Source organism: Scyliorhinus canicula, chromosome 1 (assembly GCF_902713615.1).
Source record: "Scyliorhinus canicula chromosome 1, sScyCan1.1, whole genome shotgun sequence".
NCBI classification, from domain to species: Eukaryota; Metazoa; Chordata; class Chondrichthyes; order Carcharhiniformes; family Scyliorhinidae; genus Scyliorhinus; species Scyliorhinus canicula.
The window spans coordinates 177318494-177339943 of NC_052146.1; the positions used below are offsets into that span (position 1 = coordinate 177318494).

General features: G+C 42.3%; 1 protein-coding gene across 2 annotated transcripts in view; it reads left to right on the top strand.

Moving 5' to 3' along the window:
- The window catches only part of igf2r (insulin-like growth factor 2 receptor), a 214653-nt gene that overhangs the window by 102761 nt on the left and 90442 nt on the right, over positions 1-21450 (top strand). For both annotated transcript variants that reach the window (XM_038803333.1, XM_038803343.1), the window contains exons 17-25: positions 387-502; positions 2925-3087; positions 4178-4354; positions 7702-7800; positions 9733-9834; positions 11585-11759; positions 12401-12571; positions 14659-14802; positions 19024-19202. In XM_038803333.1, the coding sequence (XP_038659261.1) occupies positions 387-502; positions 2925-3087; positions 4178-4354; positions 7702-7800; positions 9733-9834; positions 11585-11759; positions 12401-12571; positions 14659-14802; positions 19024-19202 (1326 nt within the window). The remainder of the gene's footprint in view (positions 1-386; positions 503-2924; positions 3088-4177; positions 4355-7701; positions 7801-9732; positions 9835-11584; positions 11760-12400; positions 12572-14658; positions 14803-19023; positions 19203-21450) is intronic.

A 21450-nucleotide genomic window follows, 5' to 3' on the forward strand; every position in this document is an offset into this window, starting at 1 on the left:
TCTTCCAGCTCAAGATCTTGTTAAGGAATTATAGGCTTGACCGTGGATCTTGGTGCATTTTTGAATTGGTGAGATAAATTTGTCAACTTGGCAAATCGCTGAATTAGTGATTGAATAGACAAGATTGATTTAACTAAGAGGAATGTCAATTGGAAGCCACTGCAATCCGAATGCGGGGATGAAAGAATGATTGTTTTCAGAAGGAGGACATTCCATGTTCCTTTATTATGAAAGGGTAATTTTTTTCTGTATTTGGATAGGAGATGCTAAGAAAATGGCAAATGTTGCATCTTGGTTCCTGAATAGTTTTATTCTGAAATCAAACCTTCTCATTTGAATGAATAATACAATTATGAAGTTAACACTTAGCTGCATTTTAAAATTAGGAGGAAGATGAGCACACCTATAATTTCAAGTGGTACACACAATATGCTTGCCCTGAAGTGCCGTTAGAATGTATGGTGACTAACAGAGTTACAAACCAACAGTATGATTTGTCAAGGTGAGAAATGCAGCATTTTGATACTTTTTATATTTGTATATCTAAGTTCATAAATTGTGCTTAAATGTCCCATCTTCAAAAATAGATATTGATGAATGCAATTGCTATTTTTAGGAATAGGCTTTTCTTGCAGAGTGGGGGATTATCAGAATAAAGTCTACCTGTGTTGACTTAATCTCTTGTACAAATCTTTCAATTCAAATAATTACAGAAATAATCGTGCCAATTTGGGGGTTGCTTCCTTCCCTTCCTGTGGCTGAATCCTTAGTGCAGAAGGGGGCCATTTGGCCTATCGTGTCTGCACTCGCCCACCAAAAGATCACATCTACTAGGCCAGACCAGGCCAACTTCTCTCTCTATAGAATATAGAACAGTACAGCACAGAACAGGCCCTTTGGCCCTCGATGTTGTGCCGAGCAATGATCACCCTACTCAAACCCACGTATCCACCCTATACCCGTAATCCAACAACAACCCCCCCCCCCCCCCCCCCCCCGTAACCTTACTTTTCAGGACACTACGGACAATTTAGCATGGCCAATCCACCTAACCCGCACATCTTTGGACTGTGGGAGGAAACCGGAGCACCTGGAGGAAACCCACGCACACACTGGGAGGACGTGCAGACTCCACACAGACAGTGACCCAGCCGGGAATCGAACCTGGGACCCTGGAGCTGTGAAGCATTTATGTTAACCACCATGCTACCGTGCAGCCTCTCTCTCCCTCCCCCAAGTCAAGTATTGTCATAGGAGTGCTGAAGTGCCTGGAACGGGTTCTGAAGGTTCACTGAGCCCCCATTGTGGCAATAATGTAGTACTGCAATTCTGCACTTTGAAACTGCTGCAGTTTTGGCAATGCTTGATAAACCTGTGGGTGCACCCAATTTATTTTCCATTTGATTTTTTTTTTCTTAATTAAATTATTGTGCTTGCAGGCACATGCTTGCCTAGGTGGAATTGAACTTTCTTTTGCCTGATGGTGGATTCATTTCATCTAATAAATATTTACAATTTTGCTGAATCTAGGCATTGAGAAGCACCAGGTTTGAAGAAAAATCTAATTAAATGTCTGAAGAATGCAGTTTATTTTTATTCTTTTAAATGCATCATTTGCCCATCTGACTGAAATAAATTGTTCCGCAGCAAATACTCCTCGGGTTAAAAAAATTGATGAATTTGTAAGTAATGATCTTTTTAATTAAGCAACTTGTGTGTGAAAGTGCTTACAATCTCTGCTTAATCATTTTGCGTGCATTCTCACAAAACTGGCTTCAATGGGCTCTTTTATACAGCACTGTGCTCAGAATTGGTACAGATGTAGCCTGAAGTCAGAAGGCCCGAGTTGAGAGTGGAAGAAAGTCAAGTGAGATGTTCTGATAAAGACCACCTCTCTTACTAGCTCAGAAGCCCACTGAGCCAGTTGACGCCCGATTTTCTTTTGGGTGTCACTTCAAAGCAGGAGCCATTTTTTCACCAAAGTTAAATTTGTTCTGTGCATTCATTGACAGCAATGGCATGAAAAATAGAAACATAGAAAATAAGAGCCGAAGTAGACCATTTGACCCTTTGAGACTGTTCCACAATTCAATATGATCACGGCTGACCCTCTAACAACGCCATACTGCTGCACTCTCCCTATAGCCCCTGACATCTTTAGAGTCTAAAAATCTATATATTTCCTCAAATATATTCAGTGACTTGGCCTCCACAGTCTTTTGCAATGGAGAATTTCCCAGGTTCACCACCCTCTGAGTATGACTTATCGCATACCCTGAAGGAAGGTTTCAGCAATTGGGTGCCTTGAAATTCTACTTCATGTGAGGTAAAGAAATGAAAAGTCAATTATCTAGAAAGATCCTGGATACTCGCTGGAAAGGTTTGCATTCTACCCCATGGTCCTGTGGTTTATTCCTGATAACTGGCTAGTTCTTTCTCCCAATAAGGAAAGTTATTCTGGATGTTGGTCTGTGACATTTCCCCTCTTGGCTGCAACTGAGAAACTTTGCTTGGACCACTCCTGTACAAAAAGATCATTTTGTACTTTTTTTTTTAAAGCATTCAGCATTCCACTGTAGTCTCTGAAGGAGAAACTTGCTTTTGATATTATGTTCATGTGAACCTTTTCATGTCAAACCACTATAATTTTGGGGGAAAATACAAGTTTGCAGAATTTTAATTTGCTGTTTTTAAATTGTTTTCATTCGGTAGCCTGCAAATTAGCTTGTTTCTGAAAATGCAATGGAATAAAAGTTTGATTTTCTAAAGGAAACATTCCAACTTGCAGAAAGGAAACATTAATTTTTGTATGATTATGCTTCAGGATAACTTTGCAAGAAGCTTTATTGTTAAAGGTGCTGGATAAATGTAAGTTGTTATAATGACGTGATTATTTTGTGCTTTCTGAAATCCCTTCCACTCAGCTTATCAAAGTCTGAAGACAGCGATGAAAGTAACTGGTTCGCCATGGACACATCATCGAGTAACCACAAGAAGTATTATATCAATGTCTGTCGACCTCTGAATCCAGTTAAAGGATGTGATCGATATGCAGCCGTGTGCCAGATGCATTATGAAAGAGAGATAGTAAGGGCGTACATGTAAATACCTATACAAGTTGTATATAATGTCAACTGTCAACTTTCTGTATTCAGTTTTAAACCATGTAAGTGAACAAAATTGGGAATATATTTGGCAGAACTTTAACATGCATGAAGTTCAAGTTGAACAAGTTTAATTTTCCATTATAGAAAAAACGTTTAAAAAAACAAAAGTGAATATACGTCGAAGAATGTGCTGTGTATGTGTTCAATGGGATGCACTTCAAAAATACTTGTACACAAGCATGGTGATGCAGGATCTGGTCTATTGGATAAATATTGCATTTAGTGGATCCACAATGGATGTTTGTACCATGAATGGAAGGGTGTAGTACTTCAGCATAAACTGCTGGTCAAAATGAGAAGATTTAAGTTTCTGTATCTTCATATTGCAGTAATAACGTCCCAACAAAATATTAGTTGTATGATTTACTGCCAGCTGCAAGTGCAGGAATTGTTAACCGATGAGCAGTTTGCAATAACATGGTTCTGAGTGAGAGATCATCGCCTGGTGGTAAATGCTGTGGCTACATACCAATGTATTGAACTCTATCTGGTGTAAACCTGATGTTTAAAAACTTTATTAATGCAATTGACTGGGTAGGGCATCTTGCTTGCTGTTCATCTAAAAATTCAGTAGTTATTCAGTGTCTTGTATCAGTTCAGACGTCAGTGGGGACGATAGCTTCTCAGGCTCCACCTATTCCTCAGTACAGTCTTGGGTGACTTGATTTCTATTGTTTACCCTTTTCTGGAAGTGCTCGATCTCCCAGACTCAGCGGTGCAGATTGGCAGATTATTCATGACTCCTGTAACAGGATTTGGTGTGTTAAACATTTTCACATCTGAGTGGAATTCAGAATTGCTATTTCAATCCAGTTGAAATATTCAACTATTCAGAAGTTTCCTTCTATTTCAATGTTAACAATAGTTGAGCATTTCACAATTTACTTTCGGTGACATTCTCTGAAAATGCTGATTCATAAGTTTGATTTTTCCTTCTAGCTTAGCAAACTTGTCAAAAGCTTGCATATTAACATGTATAATTGCTTATATAAAGTTTGATTTATCTTTAGGATGCACTTTATGAAAAAGTATCCATTAGCAATCTGGGAATTGCCAAAAATGGCCCCAAGCTCGAAAAAGATGGACGGATTGTACTGGAATATACAAATGGTTCTGCATGTATCAATTCAGATGGTTATCTAACCTCTTACACTACCCGTATTCACCTGAGTTGTTCAAAAGAACTGGTAAGGAAATCTCCCTCTTGCCATCTTGTCCGGTCCAGATTTTACCAATTGCTGGTTGCCCTAAGGAGGAGAGCTTTCCTTTACAGCAGATTTGTCCTGGTTTCCCTTTCAGTTAGTTTGCTTGCTCTAATAATCATATCCCTTCAATCTCTTCTTTCTAATTGGTTATTTACTATTTGCATTGATAATGTGCACCAATTTTCCTAAGATCCTAAACTTGCCTGCCTCAGCCTTGAACTTTTAAACATCATTCGCTAAATATTTTGTTTAGTATGTTTACCAGTAACTTAGTGTCATCCTTCAGTTAGGATAAGCAATGCGACAGCCTCAGCTACCAGCCAGATTGGATTGGATTTGGTTACTGTCACGTGTACCGAGGTACAGTGAAAAGTATTTTTCTGCAAGCAGCTCAAACAGATCATTTAGTACATGAAAAGAAAATACATGAGGGCAAACACATGGTACACAATGTAAATACATAGACACCGGCATCGGGTGAAGCATACAGGAGTGTAGTATTAATCAGGTCAGTCCATAAGAGGGTAGTTTAGGAAACTTGTAACAGTGGGGAAGAAGCTGTTTTTGAATCTGTTCATCCATGTTCTCAGACTTTTGTATCTCCTGCCTGAGGAAGTATTCTATAAAAAAGACTTCCTAGAGCTCCGCATTAGCACTCTGTGAAAATCACGTTGTGATACTCAAAGCCCGTCGTTGCTTCCCAAAATGTGACTTCTCATTCTAATGACTCTTCCTTATGTTATAGAAAGAAAGAGAGCTTGCATTGACCTAGTTCCTTTTCTCATTCTTGGTATGTCCCAAAGCACTTCATAATGAATAAGGTACTTTACTGGCGGTTATGGTGTGGAGATGCCGGCGTCGGGTAAGCGTTCTCCAAGGCAGCCTTCAGGACGTGCGACAACGCAGAATCGCCGAGCAGAAACTTATAGCACACATGAGTACGGCCTAAAACGGGACCTTGGATTCATTTCGCATTACATTCATCCCCCACCATCTGGCCTGGGCTTGCAAGATCCTACCATCTGTCCTGACTTGAGACAATTCACACCTCTTTATCCTGGGGTTACCCCTATCTCTGGATCTGGAAAGACTTAATTACCTGCAAATGCATGCATTCAAAACATTGTCTTGCATCTTTGACTTTGCCTATATATGTTTCTGGAACATAGCTCTTCATTCTCCTGAGGAAGGAACAGTGCCCTGAAAGCTGGTGATTTAAAACAAACCTGTTGGACTTTAACCTGGTGTTGTAAGACTTCTTACTGACGGTTGTTAAGCAAATGAATGCAACAGTCAATTTCTACACATGAGATTCCACAAGCAACAAATAGATGAAGTATTGTCTGAAGGAGAAATCGCAGCTAGAATTCTTGTTCTTTGGATAGTGCCATGGCTTTGTTTGCATCCACATGTACAGGGTGGATGGGGTCTCATTTTGATTTGATTTTGTTTATTGTCATGTGTACCGAGGTACAGTGAAAAGTATTTTTCTGTGAGCTGCTCAACAGATCATTAAGTACATGAAAAGAAAAGGAAATCAAAGAAAATACATAGTAGGGCAACACAAGGTACACAATGTAACTACATAAACACTGTAAGAAGTCTTACAACACCAGGTTAAAGTCCAACAGGTTTGTTCAAACACGAGCTTTCGGAGCACGGCTCCTTCTTCAGGTCGAAGAAGGAGACCTGAAGAAGGAGCCGTGCTCCGAAAGCTCCGAAAGCTCGTGTTTGAACAAACCTGTTGGACTTTAACCTGGTGTTGTAAGACTTCTTACTGTGCTCACCCCAGTCCAACGCCGGCATCTCCACATCATACATAAACACTGGCATCGGCTGAAGAATATAGGGGTGTAGTGTTAATGAGGTCAGTCCATAAGAGGATCATTTAGGAGTCTGGTGACAGCGGGGAAGAAGCTGTTTTTGAGTCTGTTCGTGCGTGTTCTCAGACTTTTGGAAGAAGCTGGAAGAGTGAATAAGCCGGTTGGGAGGGGTCTTTGATTGTGCTGCCCGCTTTCCCCGGGCAGCGGGAGGTGTAGATGGAGTCACTGGATGGGAGGCAGGTTCGTGTGATGGACTGGGCTGTGTTCACGACTCTCTGAAGTTTCTTGTGGTCTTGGGCCGAGCAATTGCCATACCAGGCTGTGATGCAGCCAGATAGGATGCTTTCTGTGGTGCATCTGTAAAAGTTGGTAAGAGTTAATTTAACATTCATATGCAAGATGCTGCTTCTGTCAGTGCTATATATTGCCATTACTGCACCAAAGTGTAAACTGAGATTATGTACTCAAGTTCTAGTGCAAGGCTTGAACCTGCAGATATGTACTTTAGCTTTGACTGTGATTGTAGCTTGTGCCTTTTCACAATCCCATCGCAAGTAATGTTTATTGCTTTAATATTGCATTTTCTAAGTTCTAATTCGTGGTAATTGATAGGAAATTCCAACAATCTATATAATAATTCTGTATGAATTGTATTCTTCCAAAATGCTTTTTTTCAAGTAATGCATAGTTAGGAAAGATGTAGAAAGCTTTGAAGATAACACAAGTCCACTTCATCTCTATCTTTTCCAAAATACCCAGGTCCCCATTTGCACAAATTTCTTTTTCGCTCTAGGTTTGTTTCAATGTTGAACCTCAAGTGCAGGTGGCAGTGAGAGTTTGCCAGACGGTCAGCACGGTAGCATAGTGGTTAGCATAAATGCTTCACAGCTCCTGGGTCCCAGGTTCGATTCCCGGCTGGGTCACTGTCTGTGCAGAGTCTGCACGTCCTCCCCGTGTGTGCGTGCGTTTCCTCCGGGTGCTCCGGTTTCCTCCCTCCGTCCAAATATGTGCGGGTTAGGTGGATTGGCCATGCTAAATTGCCCGTAGTGTCCTAAAAAGTAAGGTTAAGGGGGGGGTTGTTGGGTTACGGGTATAGGGTGGATACGTGGGTTTGAGTAGGGTGATCATGGCTCGGCACAACATCGAGGGCCGAAGGGCCTGTTCTATGCTGTACTGTTCTATGTTCTATTTAAAAGGAGTTTATACGCCACAAAACTAATCATCCTACTCATTTGGATGGAAATGCGTCACGAGTGGAAAAGCACTCACAATCGGGTGGACACACATGTTTGGAAAATGGTGTACAAAACATTGAAATTTCTGGTAGGCAAGGTCCCGGCAGCAGTGCCAAGTCAGAAAGTTATCCCTTGGATCGAATCCAGTCTTCTAGTAGTATAAATGGAAACCATTTCTTGTATAATATGTCAGGATGATGGTATATTGGAAATAGTAACATTCCTTGTGTGATCAGTGTGCTAATTGGTTTTATGTACATTTTTTTTATAGTCCACTGGCCCAAGGTTTATTGATCTCAAGGACTGTGTGGTGACCTTTTTGTGGGAAACTGTAACAGCTTGTCCTATTACAACTGAAGAAACGAAAGAGGTAAACAAAAGTAATTATGCTGACTAAAAATCTGTTTGGTTATGATTTGAATACCAATCCTACTATGGGAATATCATTCTTACAATGAAATATTCTTTGAGGAAAATGTGATTTTCTCTGAACTTAATGTTTGCCCAATGTTACTTAAAGGCTGTTATAATAATCTTTATTAGTGCCACCAAGTAGGCTTACATTAACACTGCAATGAAGTTACCCCTAGTAGCCACACTACAGCGCATGTTCGGGTACACCGAGGGAGAATTCAGAATGTCCAATTCAGCTAACAGGCACATCTTCCGGGACTTGTGGGAGAAAACTGGAGCACCCGGAGGAAACCCACGCAGACACTGGGGGAATGTGCAGATTCCGCACCGTCAGTGAACCAAGCAGGGATTCGAACCCGGGTCCCTGGCACTGTGAAGCGAAGTGTTAACCACTGTGCTGCATTCTGTGTTTAACCACTTTCAGAATTATGTATTTATTTACAGTATACTGCCTCCATTCTAACTTGCACCAAGGCCGGTTCACATCTACCTGTGCTCTCAGACCTACATTGACTCCCATTGTTGCACCGCCTTACCGTTAGCGCTTATTCTTTAAACCCCCCCTCAAATGGCCTTTCCCCTTCCTGTCTCTAACATTCTCTAGCCTTACAACTTTATGATATCACTGGCACCTTCTACTTTGGCTCTTGCGCATCCTGATATTCTTCATCATTGGTGGTTGTGCATTCAGCTGCCTAGGCCCCTGAGACCTATAATTCCCTTTTTGTAAAGCCATCCACCTGTCTCCTACTTTATACGTTAAAGCCTTTGCCTGATAATGCTTTACTACGTTAAAGCTTTGTATAAATGCAGCTTGTTAGTGGACTCTCTATACCCTTAATTAACAGATTTCCTATGGGCAGCACGGTGGCGCAGTGGGTTAGGCCTGCTGCCTCATGGCGCCGAGGTCCCAGGTTCGATCCCGGCTCTGGGTCACTGTCCGTGTGGAGTTTGCACATTCTCCCCGTGTTTGCGTGGGTTTCGTCCCCACAACCTAAAGATGTGCAAGGTAGGTGGATTGGCCATGCTAAATTGCCCCTTAATTGGAAAAAAAAATGAATTGGGTACTCTAAATTTATTTATTTTTTTAAATATTAACAGATTCCTCAATTTCACAGGAAGGCATCACTTTACACCCAAAACTCTATACTTTCTGTATCCAGGTAACGATTTCTCAGATTAAAGGAGTGAATAGTCTGGTCCTAATCCTCTATCTATTCTTGTACCAGCTGCAAGGGTAGGTAGGAGAGCTGTGGGTGGAGGAATGATCCATATTTTAACCATATTTTAAATATTTGTATATTGGCTATTTCCAATACAGATTCATAATTTTCACGGCGTAAATTCTTCGGGTAGGATTCTCCGGCCGCGCTCGCCTGGCGACTGGAGATTCCCGCCTGACGTCAATGGACCTTTGCATGGTCCGCGTCCCACCGTGGTGATCTTGCGGCGGGCACAGCTGAAGAATCCAGTCCTTCAAATGTAAACTTATCGAGTAGCAGATTAATCTGTAACAGGGACAGAAATTGTATTTTGCTGCTGCATCCAAGAAAACGTGCTAAATTCTCCAAGTTGTCCTTGATTAGCAGAAAGTTTGATGTTTAACACATGGCAGTGTTGAGACTTCATACTTGTTTTAAAAAGTAAAGGCTGACTTGCTGCCTTTCTTGATCCGTACCATTACGTAAATCTTCCCCAACAGCTCCCTAACTCGTTCACCTTTTCATTGATGTAACCGATGATTAGTTTAATTTTGATGCAAAATTCCAATATGCATTGATGCTCCAGAGTGACGGTGATCTATGATAATGTTAATGACAATCAACATAAAATGGTGTATTTTTGTAAATGAGTTGCTGAATTGAAGCATCTGTATTTTTTTTTCTAGAACTGCACTGCAAAAGATCCCAATACTGGTTTTGTCTTTAACTTTCTGCCCCTGGCTTCCGACACAGGTTACTCAGTGACTGGGAACCATGTAACATTTAAGGTTAGAATGCTGAACATTAACTATTTTCTATTATATTTTTATTTTTAAATATTAAAGATATGAAATGCTGTTCTGAGGCACATGTTCTTTGAGTGGGATGAAGAATGTCAAACATTTATGTTGTTAGTCAACTGACTACAATATGGCAGGTTCTATTTTTATCTCCATGTATCGGTCTTTGAATCACTTTCAAGTAAAATGGGCTGAATTTTGAGAATACTGTTCATTTACATTTTCCCCATGACTTTCTGATGGCTTTTGCACTGGTGGTACCTCTCGGCCTATATCAGCAGTGTTCATTACAAAGCATTTGGGACCTGTGGGTAAGGGGAAGCAGCTGTATTTCTGAGTCATGTGTCAGTTAGAAATTTTTTATTTAATGTCCATTCAGGTACAAAAAGTATATAATAGAAGAGTAAAGAAAGATTAGATAAAGAGGGAGAATAAAGGGCATAAAATAAAATTATTTTAACTAAAACCATTCCTAATTCAATCTGAAAATTAAAATTCCACATTGAAGTTCATTTTCAGTGCCAGAGGTAGTTAGGCAGAAATTAAGACTTCTCCTGCTGCTAAAAGCATACCTGTGCTGGAATGGACAATGGGAGTTTAGTGTGTATATATCAGTTAAGCACATAACTTTCACATCATATCATGATTTTACACTGGGAGCAGTTTTCCACTTTTACATTTAACGCGAAGCCACTATCTCGGCACAGTAGCACAGTGATTAGAACTGTTGCTTCACAGTTCCAGGGTCCCAGGTTCAATTCCCGGCTTGAGTCACTGTCTGTGCAGAGTCTGCGCATTCTCCCCGTGTCTGCGGGGGTTTCCTCCCGGTGCACCGGATACCTCCCACAGTCCAAAGTTGTGCAGGTTAGGTGGATTGGCCATGCTAAATTGCCCTTGGTTTCCAAAAAGGGTAGGTGAGTTACTGGGATAGGGTGGAGGCGTGGGTTTAAGCTTAAGTGGGGTGCTCTTTCCAAGGGCTGGTGCAGACTCGATGGGCCAAATGGCCGCCTTATGCGCTGTAAATTCCATGATTCTACGCTGCCTTTAAAATTGTGTATTTTAGTTTAAATTTCCTTCCCTCCCTATACTTAAAGGTATAATTTTGCACAACCCTGCAGTACATTTCACCTGTCATGTGTCAGTCACGAGTCTGTTCTCTTAAAGTCTCACACTATCCTCCTTATTGCATACTGCATTTGAATTTTGTGTGAACTGCAAACTTATTGTCCAGGTCGATAATGTTACCAAAAATAACATTGTTCCCATTACCACCTGTTGGGGAGTGCCACTGCATTATTCACAATGGGAATGGCCTCTTGAGAAATCTGTGATTGCGGGAAAGCGGTGTTTGGTGGTGGCATGATGCTGGGTTTAGAACAAATGGCAGTGACAATTTGCTGAATGCTTCCCTCCTGCCACTCGCTCCTTCCTGTCTAAGCTACAAGCTGTTACATCTAGATGTAGTCGGGGGTCATTGACACTGAAATGTTAACTCTTTTTTTCCACAGATACTGCCATTTGAGTATTACCAGCATTTTCTGCTTTTTGTTCACTCCTCATCTGCTTTCAGTCCTGTTTCATACAGCAGCACACCTCTAATTTAATTTCCTGGCTAGTTTAATGCTTTTGTTTGTGGAAAAAGGCTGAACTCTACCAATCTTTCTTGCTGTTTTGCCAAAACAATGTATTTTGTCCCTATTTTGGCCTAATAACCTAGATTAATCCACTTCTTTTAAAGCTTAACATCTGCCAGGGTCTAAAAGAATGTGGGAAAATAGGCAGCAAGCCAGCAACTGGATGTGAAATGGATGGACAGAAACCAAGACGTCTGGTTGGATTGGAAACCTCACTGCAGGTTTCCACTGACGGTCTTATAACTCTCATGTACAAGGGTGCACTGGAAGTACTTTCAGGTAGGGCTTGTTCAGTCATTAGAGTTGCAGAATATTATATAGACTGTACTGAAATTGACCGTTCGGCCCAATTGGTCCATGAGAGTTTAATGCTCCATTCAAGCCCCTCCAACCTTTTTTCTCTAACCCTCTCGGCATAACCTTCTCGTCCTTTCTACAAAATTTGTATGTGTGGCTAAAATAGTGCTGGCATGATCAATTTCTATTGGGCAAAATTAATTTGTTACAAATTCTATCCGATTTCCTTTATTATTTTGCATTTCCCCACATTTAGAAATTTTATCCATTAATCCTACCAACTAACTGGCCTGTCGTCCAAGTTGCTTCGTCTTCATAGTTAATCATTTTGTTTGTTCTGAATCTCCTCCCCCCCCCCCCCCCCCCCCCCCCCCCATTCCCAGTCTGTTGTGGCTATTAATACATTCATCCATTAGCATTGGGCTACTAGAAATTCAACTTAAGTTTGAATATATATGAATGAACTCTTATCCTGGTATCAATTAAATGTGCTGGTTAACACTGCCCTCCGTATTGGATATATCCAACAAGAGAAATTTTTTGGTTTTGTATAAGTTGAGAACTTGACTTGTGATGTAAATGCTTCCAGAATCTGAAACAATTGTTGCTATTATAACCTGCAGGACTTCAGGATACATTTATTATCCGTTTTGTCTGCGACACTAACTCATATCCTGGGAAACTCAAGTTTCTGCGAGAAGAAATTAGTGCCTCTTCACGAATTCATGACACTTCCTTTGAATTTTATACTGCATTGGCTTGTTTTCCAGCTCCCGTGAACTGCCTTGTTAGTGGTAAGTAAGTGATTTTAATCCTGTAAAATTCATTCATTCACCAAAGTAGTCTGCCATTGGGACTAGTAAGTTTGAAATAGTGTTGTGAGTACATCCAAATAATTTAAAAGCTATTTGATTTGTTGAGGTTTGCTTCATTGCAAAGTAATGGAAAAATTTGCATTCCATTTTATTTCATACTGTTGAAACATTTTGCAAATACAGGTGGACTGCCACCAATTATTTGTTGGAGTGTTTAATAAAAGCATCAATTTATTAAAATGTATGGGGAATACATGCATAAATTTAGTCAGGCATTTAGGTCACAATGTAATGTATATAGAAATTTACACAGCTGAGTTTTAAAAATGTTATCCTTTCATTTAGCTTGGAGTGGGGAGGGGTTACAGAATGGACTCCTTTGTTTAATCTGCTGAATTGCCAATTTGACGGTTCCCTCGCCTCGGAGTGCCTGTCATTTACACTATATTCCCATTGGAAAATTCAGCTAGCAAATGGCCACTAACACGGAGGGTTGGTTAGGTGCCTCCCCTTGGGCTGAGCAGCTTGGTATGAGCTAAAGGACTGCTTTTAACACTGGTAACTTGTATTTTCTAAAGTTCATCAATACATATTTTTGAAAAACATTGCCAGATTGCAAGCAGCCTTTCTTCCCATATAAGTGTGTAGTTTTGTTTGTAGGACTGCTTTGAAATCTCTCAACAGACATAATCTTGAAACAGCCCTCCGCAATAAACATATCTATAAAATGTGGCAGGAGACTGACCTAATATCTCCAAAGGGTATTTGCGAAACTGGGTAACTTGCTTAATGGTGCATCAATAACGTAAATATCAGATATTGTTGCCTTGTGGTGCCACGGTTGTTTTCTCCTTGGCAGGTATGGTTTCCTTGCCAGAGAGAAAATGCAAGCTTCTCCACCTTTTGGCTTTCTAAACTTTTAAGACTGACAATGAATATCATGCTTGATAGAATATAAATGACTGGTCCATAACTCTGCTACCAGGTTGTGTGGCAAAATGTGCCCCTAGTGTACTGAATGAGTACACATTCTGGTCCTGTTTTTGCTGTCCGCCATGACCGAATGGCACTCAGTTATAGTTACAGCTGCTCACGGACTTTATGTGGACTTTTGTGCGACAACCTGATGCTATTAGTAATCCCTTTCAGCTGCAGCAAATCTGGGGCATGTATGAGGTGGACAAGCGCCAATGTGAACTCCTTGGCCAAAAAGTGAAGGATCCGCCGTGCCCAATTATTTTTTAAAATCCAATCAAGGGGCAATGTAGCATGGCTAATCCACCTGCCCATCTTTGGGTTGCGGGGGTGAGACCCACGCAGGCATTGGGAGAATGTGCAAACTCCACACGGACAGTGACCCAGGGCTGGGATCGAGCCTGGGTCCTCGGTGCCGTGAGGCAATAGTGCTAATCATTGCGCCACCGTGCCGCCTAAAAAGTTTTTAAAAGTGGCTTATTTTTTAACTCTCAACAGTGATGAAACCAGAAGGAATAAAATTTCCATGTGTGTAAAAGTAGATTTTCAATACCAAAGAGATTGTTTGTACGTAGTTATGACTTGACACACCATAAAACGTTTGCTTAGAGTTAGGATGGCCATGCCCTACTTTTTCCTGGTGTCTTTCGTGACTATATGTTGGGTTAGTACTTCACTTTATTATTTTAATGGCAAAGCTCTTGGCAAGGTGCCAGTGTAGCAAAATTTGTGGAGGACCAGAGCAAGTTGGATATAAACTTCCTGTTTTCTGCATTTAACTGCGTTGCTGAGCTTGCTGTCCTTTGCTGCACAATTTAGTCCATAATGGTTTGCACTGTTAGCCACACCATCGCTCTTATTGCAAAATCTAGGAAATTAAGCATTTGTGTGCCTTGAGAACAGTGTGGTTTAATCTTGCTGAATCACTGCTGAACTCAAGTGGGAACCTCTAAAAAATTAATTTATATTATAAATTTATTGTATTGCCAAACAATATGATGTTCATCAGTAGATAAAACATTTCTCTTTGAATCAAGGAATTGTTTGGTGAATTCACTCCGTACTATCAGATGATTTGATTTTTGTTTCAGATGCAGCAGGTAATGAATATGACCTGAGTGACCTTGCAAGGGACAGAGATCCTTGGGTTGCAGTAGACACAGCTGAAGATCGAAAAAACCGTACATTTTATCTAAATGTTTGCAAACCTTTGCCTCCCGTTGAGGGCTGTCCAGGTCAGTGTATAAAGATAGAGCAAAGATCATTGTCTTCATTGATGAATAACATGTCTGGTGTTATTTCTTGATGCAGTGTAGCACTCGGATGCAGTAAGATGTCAATAGGAATAAAAATTTTGGAAATGAAACTTAGCTCATCCCTTTACAGAAGGAGCCCTAATCAATACGTTTATGCTTATTATAAGAATATAGAACTTGGGAACAAGAGTTGACATTCAGTTCTTGAGGTGTGCTCCACCATTTAATTAGAGCATGGTACATCTGGGTGTGGTCCGAATCCCACTTGCCTATCTGAGGCCCCACCCCCCCCTTAAAAAAAATCTGTCTATATCTCTATCTTGAATAAAACCAATTTCAACTGCTCTCTGGGGAAAGAAGTTCCACATAACTGGAAAAAAAATGGCCCATTTCTGTCTTAAAATGGAGATCACTTATTATTAAAACTGTCTCCTAGTTCCAGTCTCACCCACAAGTGCAAGCACCCTTCCGGTATCTACTACTGTCAAGCTCCCTCAGAATTCCACCCGACAGGGAACAAATTCATATTTTCCAACGTTATCCATAGAATCCCTACTGTGCAGAAAGAGGCCATTCAACCCATCGAGTCCACACCAACCCTCGGAAATAGCACTCATCCTAGGCCTCAGTCCCCCGCCCTATCCCGGTAACCTAACCCAGTGTTTGTCGAACATTTTTTCCTGGGACCCACTTTTGACCGCCGGCCAACCTTTGTGACCCACGCCATACCACTAGCTCTGTGCCCAGCTGCTGGTCACAAACAGGTCTTTGAAGGTGAACTGCTTCCACCGGAAGTGGAACCTTTCATCCGACCCCTGATGGCAAATTTTATTTTCTCAAGCCTCAGGAATTCGCCAGGTCATCCATCAGCCTTGGGCCTTGAGTGGTGCTGCCGATCTCCATCCGAGCAGGAGTCATTGCTGGACTGTCAGGGAGGCAAAGGCCAGGGTGTTCGCACCCCACCCCTCAGAATTCTGGCTGTTGTGGCACCTTAAATACTGCCATTACTGGGCGTGGCTCCACCCTACATCTTTGAACATGATCTCTAAGAAGGTGGCCCAGAATCTGGTCAGCCTTGGGCAGAACCAGAGCATGTGGATGTGATTAACTAGACCCCCTGATGCCACTCGGATCTTCCACCTCTGGGAAGAACCCTTTCATGCGTGTCCTGGTGTGCCCTGTGCACCACCTTTAGCTGTCTCAGCCTTGTGCATGAGGTGCAGTTCACCCTGTGTAGTATCTCTTTCCAGAGCCCTCCCCCCTATTTCAGTGCCCAATTCTTCACCCTACCGCTCTCCCGTTTTGTTCAGTGGGGTCCTTACCTCCTTTAGCAGTCGTCTGTATATGTCTGTGCACTTACCCCCTCCATCTCTCTCTCTTCTCTCCCCCCCCCCCCCCCCCCCCCAATTCTTCCTGTGCTAACAATCTGTCCAGCAGGGTGTGTCTGGGTAACAATGGGACCTTTCTGCGGAGGAAGACCTGCATTTGAAGATATCGCAGCTCATTCCCTCTTGGGAGCTGGAGCTTCTCCGTTGGTTCCCCAAGGTTACTACTGTCATCTAAGTCTCTGACCCTCTCCAGGTTTTATACGTGCCATCCATTTTGTCTATAGTTTTTGCAGATAGGGCTGCGACGGACATGTCTTCAAGTTTGAAGTGGTGTCTGAGCTGGTTCCAGATTTTTACGGCTACCACCGCCCAGCCTGTAGAGTTCTTGGCTGAGGGGAAATGGGAGCAGGGTGGTGGCCAGTGCCTGCAGGGACGTCCCAATACAGGAGGTCTTTTCCATCTGTACCCATTCCTCCCCGGTCAACCCTGCACCTTTTCTATATTTGCTGCCAAGTAGTCGAATAAGAGGTTCAACAGTGCTGGACCTCCTGAACACTGTTCCCTCTGCAGAACGGCTTTGCGGATCCTGGGGTTCTTCTCCATCCACACGAAGGCCAAGATTAGTTTGTCCACCTTAGTGAAGAAGGATTTGGGGATGAAGATCGGGAGTGATCTAAATATGAATAGGAACCTTGGCAGACCGTTCATCTTTATTGTCTGCATTCTCCCTGCTAGGGAGAACGGGAGGGAGTACCACCTCTGCAGGTCCCCTTTTGCCTCCGTCACCAGGCTAGACAGGTTCACTTGTGGAGCCAGGCTCAGTTGTGGGCTATCTGGATCCCAGGTATCTGAACTTGGTTTGGACCGGTTTGAACGATAGCGCCCCAGCTCCTCTTCTCCATCCTGGGGGTTCATCAGGAAGATTTTGCTCAGGTTAAGTTTGTATCTTAAGAAGGCTCCGAACTTGGAGTTCCATTATCTTACCCATGCTGGCTAAGGGATTTGAGGCATAGAGAATCAGGTCATCTGCATAAAGAGCGTCTCCTCTCTGAATGCCCCTCCAACCCTCCGCTAACCTGAGCTCAATTGCCAGAGCAAACAGCAGCAGGGACAACGGGCATCCCTGTCTCAGGCCTCTGTGCAGCCAGAAATAGCTTGAGCTAGTGGTTTGGCCATAAGCTCACCGTAGGAGCGCTGTACAGCAGTTTCACCCACGAGGTGAACACTGGCCCAAACAGTTCCAATACTTTAATATGGTACTTCCACTCCACCCAGTCGAAGGCCTTCTCTGCATCCAGAGGGATGATCACTTTTGGTGTCTCCTCCCCAGTTGGGTCATGACCACGTTCAACAGGCGCCTGATGTTGCCGCCGTCTACCCTTGACAAACCCAGACTGATCTTCCAGTCGCCTTGACTTTTGTCAGGACTTTAGCGTCAGTGTTCAGAAGTGACATGGGTCTGTATGATCCACACTCCGCTGGGTCTTTGTCTTTCATTGGGATCAGTGAGATCGAGGCCCGTGCCAGCATGGGCAGCAGGGACCCTGCTTAACAACAAATCATTGAACGTCTGCAGGTGCGGGACCAGTGCTGCCGTGAACTTTGTAGAAGTTCACCAGGAACCCATCCGGTCCAGATACCTTCCCTAAATGCATGGAATTGATGCATTCCTTGACCACCTCAAGACCCAGTGGTGCTTCCAGTCCCTGTCCCTTTTCCTCCCCCAAGGCAGGGAAGTCCAGCCCATCCAGCAACTGCCACAGCTGTGAATCCCCCTCGGAGATGTACAGTCCCCAGTAGAAGGCCGCAAAGGCTCCATTGATCTCCTCTGGTGTCATGACCACCTGCCCCATCTCATCCCAATTCTGCTCGCTCTCGCTCTCTCTCGCTCCCTCGTGTGGCCGCCTGTTTCCTCAGCCGGTGTACCAGTAGGCGGCTGGCCGCCTGTGGAATTGTTTACCACATGAAGTAGTTGAGGCCAAAACATTATATGTCTTCAAGAAGCAGTTAGCTATAGCACTTGGCGAAGGGGATCAAAGGATATGGGGGGAAAGCAGGATTAATAATAATAACTTTTTATTGTCACAAATATGGTTACTGTGAAAAGCCCCTAGTTGCCACATTCCGGTGCCTGTTTGGGTATGCTGGTACGGGAATTGAACCTGTGCTGCTGGCCTTGTTCTGCATCACAAACCAGCTGTCTAGCCCTTTGAGCTAAACCAGCCCAGGGCTATTAGGCTATTGAGTTGGATGATCAGCCGCAATCATGATGAATGGTGGAGCAGGGTTGAAGGGCCAAATAGCCTCCTCCTATTTTTCTATGATGGAAGACGTCACTCTTGCTTCATTTTGCTAAGCTACTAAGATCCAAGCATACTGGCCATTGGTCAATCTTTCTTGCTGTGACTTTGGTGTAGCATGTACCTTTAAGTTGATCTTCCACATACTTGGATTGTGGTTCATTTATATTCTTACTGTTCATCCCTCCGATCGATTATTTCTTTGATTTGTTTTGTTTGGATATTACTTTTCTTTGTAGAAGCAATCCCTTTCTGGCTCATGAATATCTAAAGGTAGATGGTACTTTTCTAGAAGTCTTGCAGCCCAATGGGGAAATATATTTTCAATTTATTCAATGTTTGCCAAATTGGATAATGTAGGCTACATTTAGATTAATGGTAGAATATGCAATACTTGTATGCGTCTGTTATCTTACGACCCTGTGCAGCAAAGACTAATGGTTGTCACAAGCAGCTCTCACGTTTGGGATCTGCAGCTTCCACCAGCTTATGCAAGCGGTTATTCTGAAAGGTCTCCTCCGTCTGTGGAAAACAAGAGGATGGATTTTAAATTCAATTATGTTGCTCTGCAGGTGGTACTATAGGATCTTGTGTAAAGTATGCTGACAAAAGCCAGAACCTGGGTTACATTCAGATGAGTCCACAGGCTGGGACTGATGGTTCCCTCAGTATTGTCTATCTGAATGGTGATAAATGCAATGACCATCAGCAGTATTCCACACGCATTCTCTTCCAGTGTGATGAAATCACAGTAAGTTTGTATTTTTTTTAAAATACATTAAGACTAATAATGGTCATGCTAACAATGTTTTAACCATTGCAAGAAATACACTATTATTTTCATATGCAGTGAATCATTCAACTTGGAGCTATTATTTTCTATTAACAGTCAGAAAGCTGTTATGAAGTACTTATGTTTGACATATGGGTGCCTGACATTCAAACGCACAACTTTTCTTGAATCTCTGAATCAAGCTAATCAAATCTGCATTAGTTTGTTTGCCTGCTGTAATGTGTACACTTCCTTCAGAACACAGCTGACTCACGCAATCCAGAACACAGAACTGTCTCACGCAATCCAGGTATGACAGCTATGGTTTAGTGACTTGCAAAAATACTACTGCGGTAGTATTAACATGGTTCATTTTGGTGTTCTAAAACCATATTTATTGTTTTTAATATAACACTTTGAATACTGCTGTCCTCTGTGCACTCTCTCCAACAATAAAAGAGGATGAGCAGGCTTTTTTTTAAATTCGCTGACAGAACATAATCTTCCTGATGTGCTATTTTGAATCTGCTACACTCATGGTAGAGAAGTAATAAAACCACCTTGAAGATTTGAGGTTATATTTTTAGATTCCACTTGAATGACCCTGCCAAAAAATTAAAACTGGAAAGGTGACCAAACCATGGCTTACAAGGGAAATTAAAAAACGGTATTAGATCCAAGGAAGAGGCTAACAAATTGGCCAGAAATAAACAGCCCTGCGGACCGGGAGCAGTTTATAATTCAGCAAAGACAGACAAAGGGATTGATTAAGAAGGGGGGAAATGGGAGTACAAGAGTAAGCTTGCAAGGAACATAAAAACTGACAGTTACAATTATATGAAGAGGGAAAGATTGGTGAAGACAGAAACTGCAATTTATAATGGGGAACAAAGAACTGTTTGCCCAACCAAATGCCTGTTTTGGTTCTGCCTTCACAAAGGAGGACACAAATAACATACCGGAAATATTGGGGAACATTGGGTTTAGTCAGAGGGAGGGATTGAAGGAAATCAGTATTGGTTAGGAAATGGTGTTGGGGTAATTAATGGGATTGAAGGCCGATAAATCCCAGAGTACTTGGGAAGTGGCCTAGAAATAGTGGATACATTGGTGGTCATCTTCTAATATTCTATAGGCTCTGGAACAGTTCCTCCAGATTGGAGGGTAGCTAACGTAACCCCACTATTTAAAAACGGTGGTAGAGAGAAAATGGGGAGTTGTGCACCAGTCAGCCTGACGTCAGCAGTGGAGAAAATGCTGGAGTCCATTATAAAATATCTAATAGCAGAGCACTTAGAAAACAGTGGCAGGGTCAGACAGAGTCAGCATGGACTTATAAAAGGGAAATAATGCTTGACAAATCTATTGGAATTCTTCGAGGATGTAATTAGTGGAGTTGGCAGCGGGAAGCCAGTGGATGTGGTTTATTTGGACTTTCAGAAGGCTGTGAGACAAAATGTGGCAAATGCAGTATAATTTGGATAATTGTGAGATTATCAACTTTGGTAGCAAAAACAGGAAGGCAGATTATTATCTAAACGGCTATTGATTGAGAGGGGGAAATTGCAACAAGACTTGTGTGTCCTTGTACACCAGTCACTGAAGGTAAACATGCAGGTACAGCAGGTGGTAAAATGTAATTTTGGCTTTCATGGTGAGAGTATTTGAGTACCTGAGCAGGGATGTCTTCCTGCAATTATACAGGACCCTGGTGAGACCACACCTGAAATATTGTGTGAATATTTGGTCTCCTTTTCCATTCCCCTGAGAAAGGACGTTCTTGCTATAGAAAGTGCAGCGAAGGTTCATCAGACTGATTTCTTGAGATGGTGGGACTGACGTACGAGGAGAAGTTGAGTCAGTTTGAATTATATTCACTGGAGTTTAGAAGGATGAGGGAGGATCTCACTGTAGTTTAGAAGAATAAGGGGGGGGGGGAATCTACAGGACTAGACAGGGAAGATGCAGGAAGGACGTTCCTGATGGTGGGAAGTACAGAACCAGGGATCACAGCCTAAGGATATGGGGGAAACTATTTAGGACTGAGATGAGGAGACATTTCTTCACCTAGAGAGTGGTGAGCCTGTGAAATTTTCATCCGCAGAAAGCAGTTGAATCCAAAACGTTATATGTTTCCGAGAAGGAGATGGATATAGCCCTTGGGGCTAAAGGAATCAAAGGATATGGGGGGAAAGCGGGGACGGGTTATTGAGTTGGGTGATCAGCC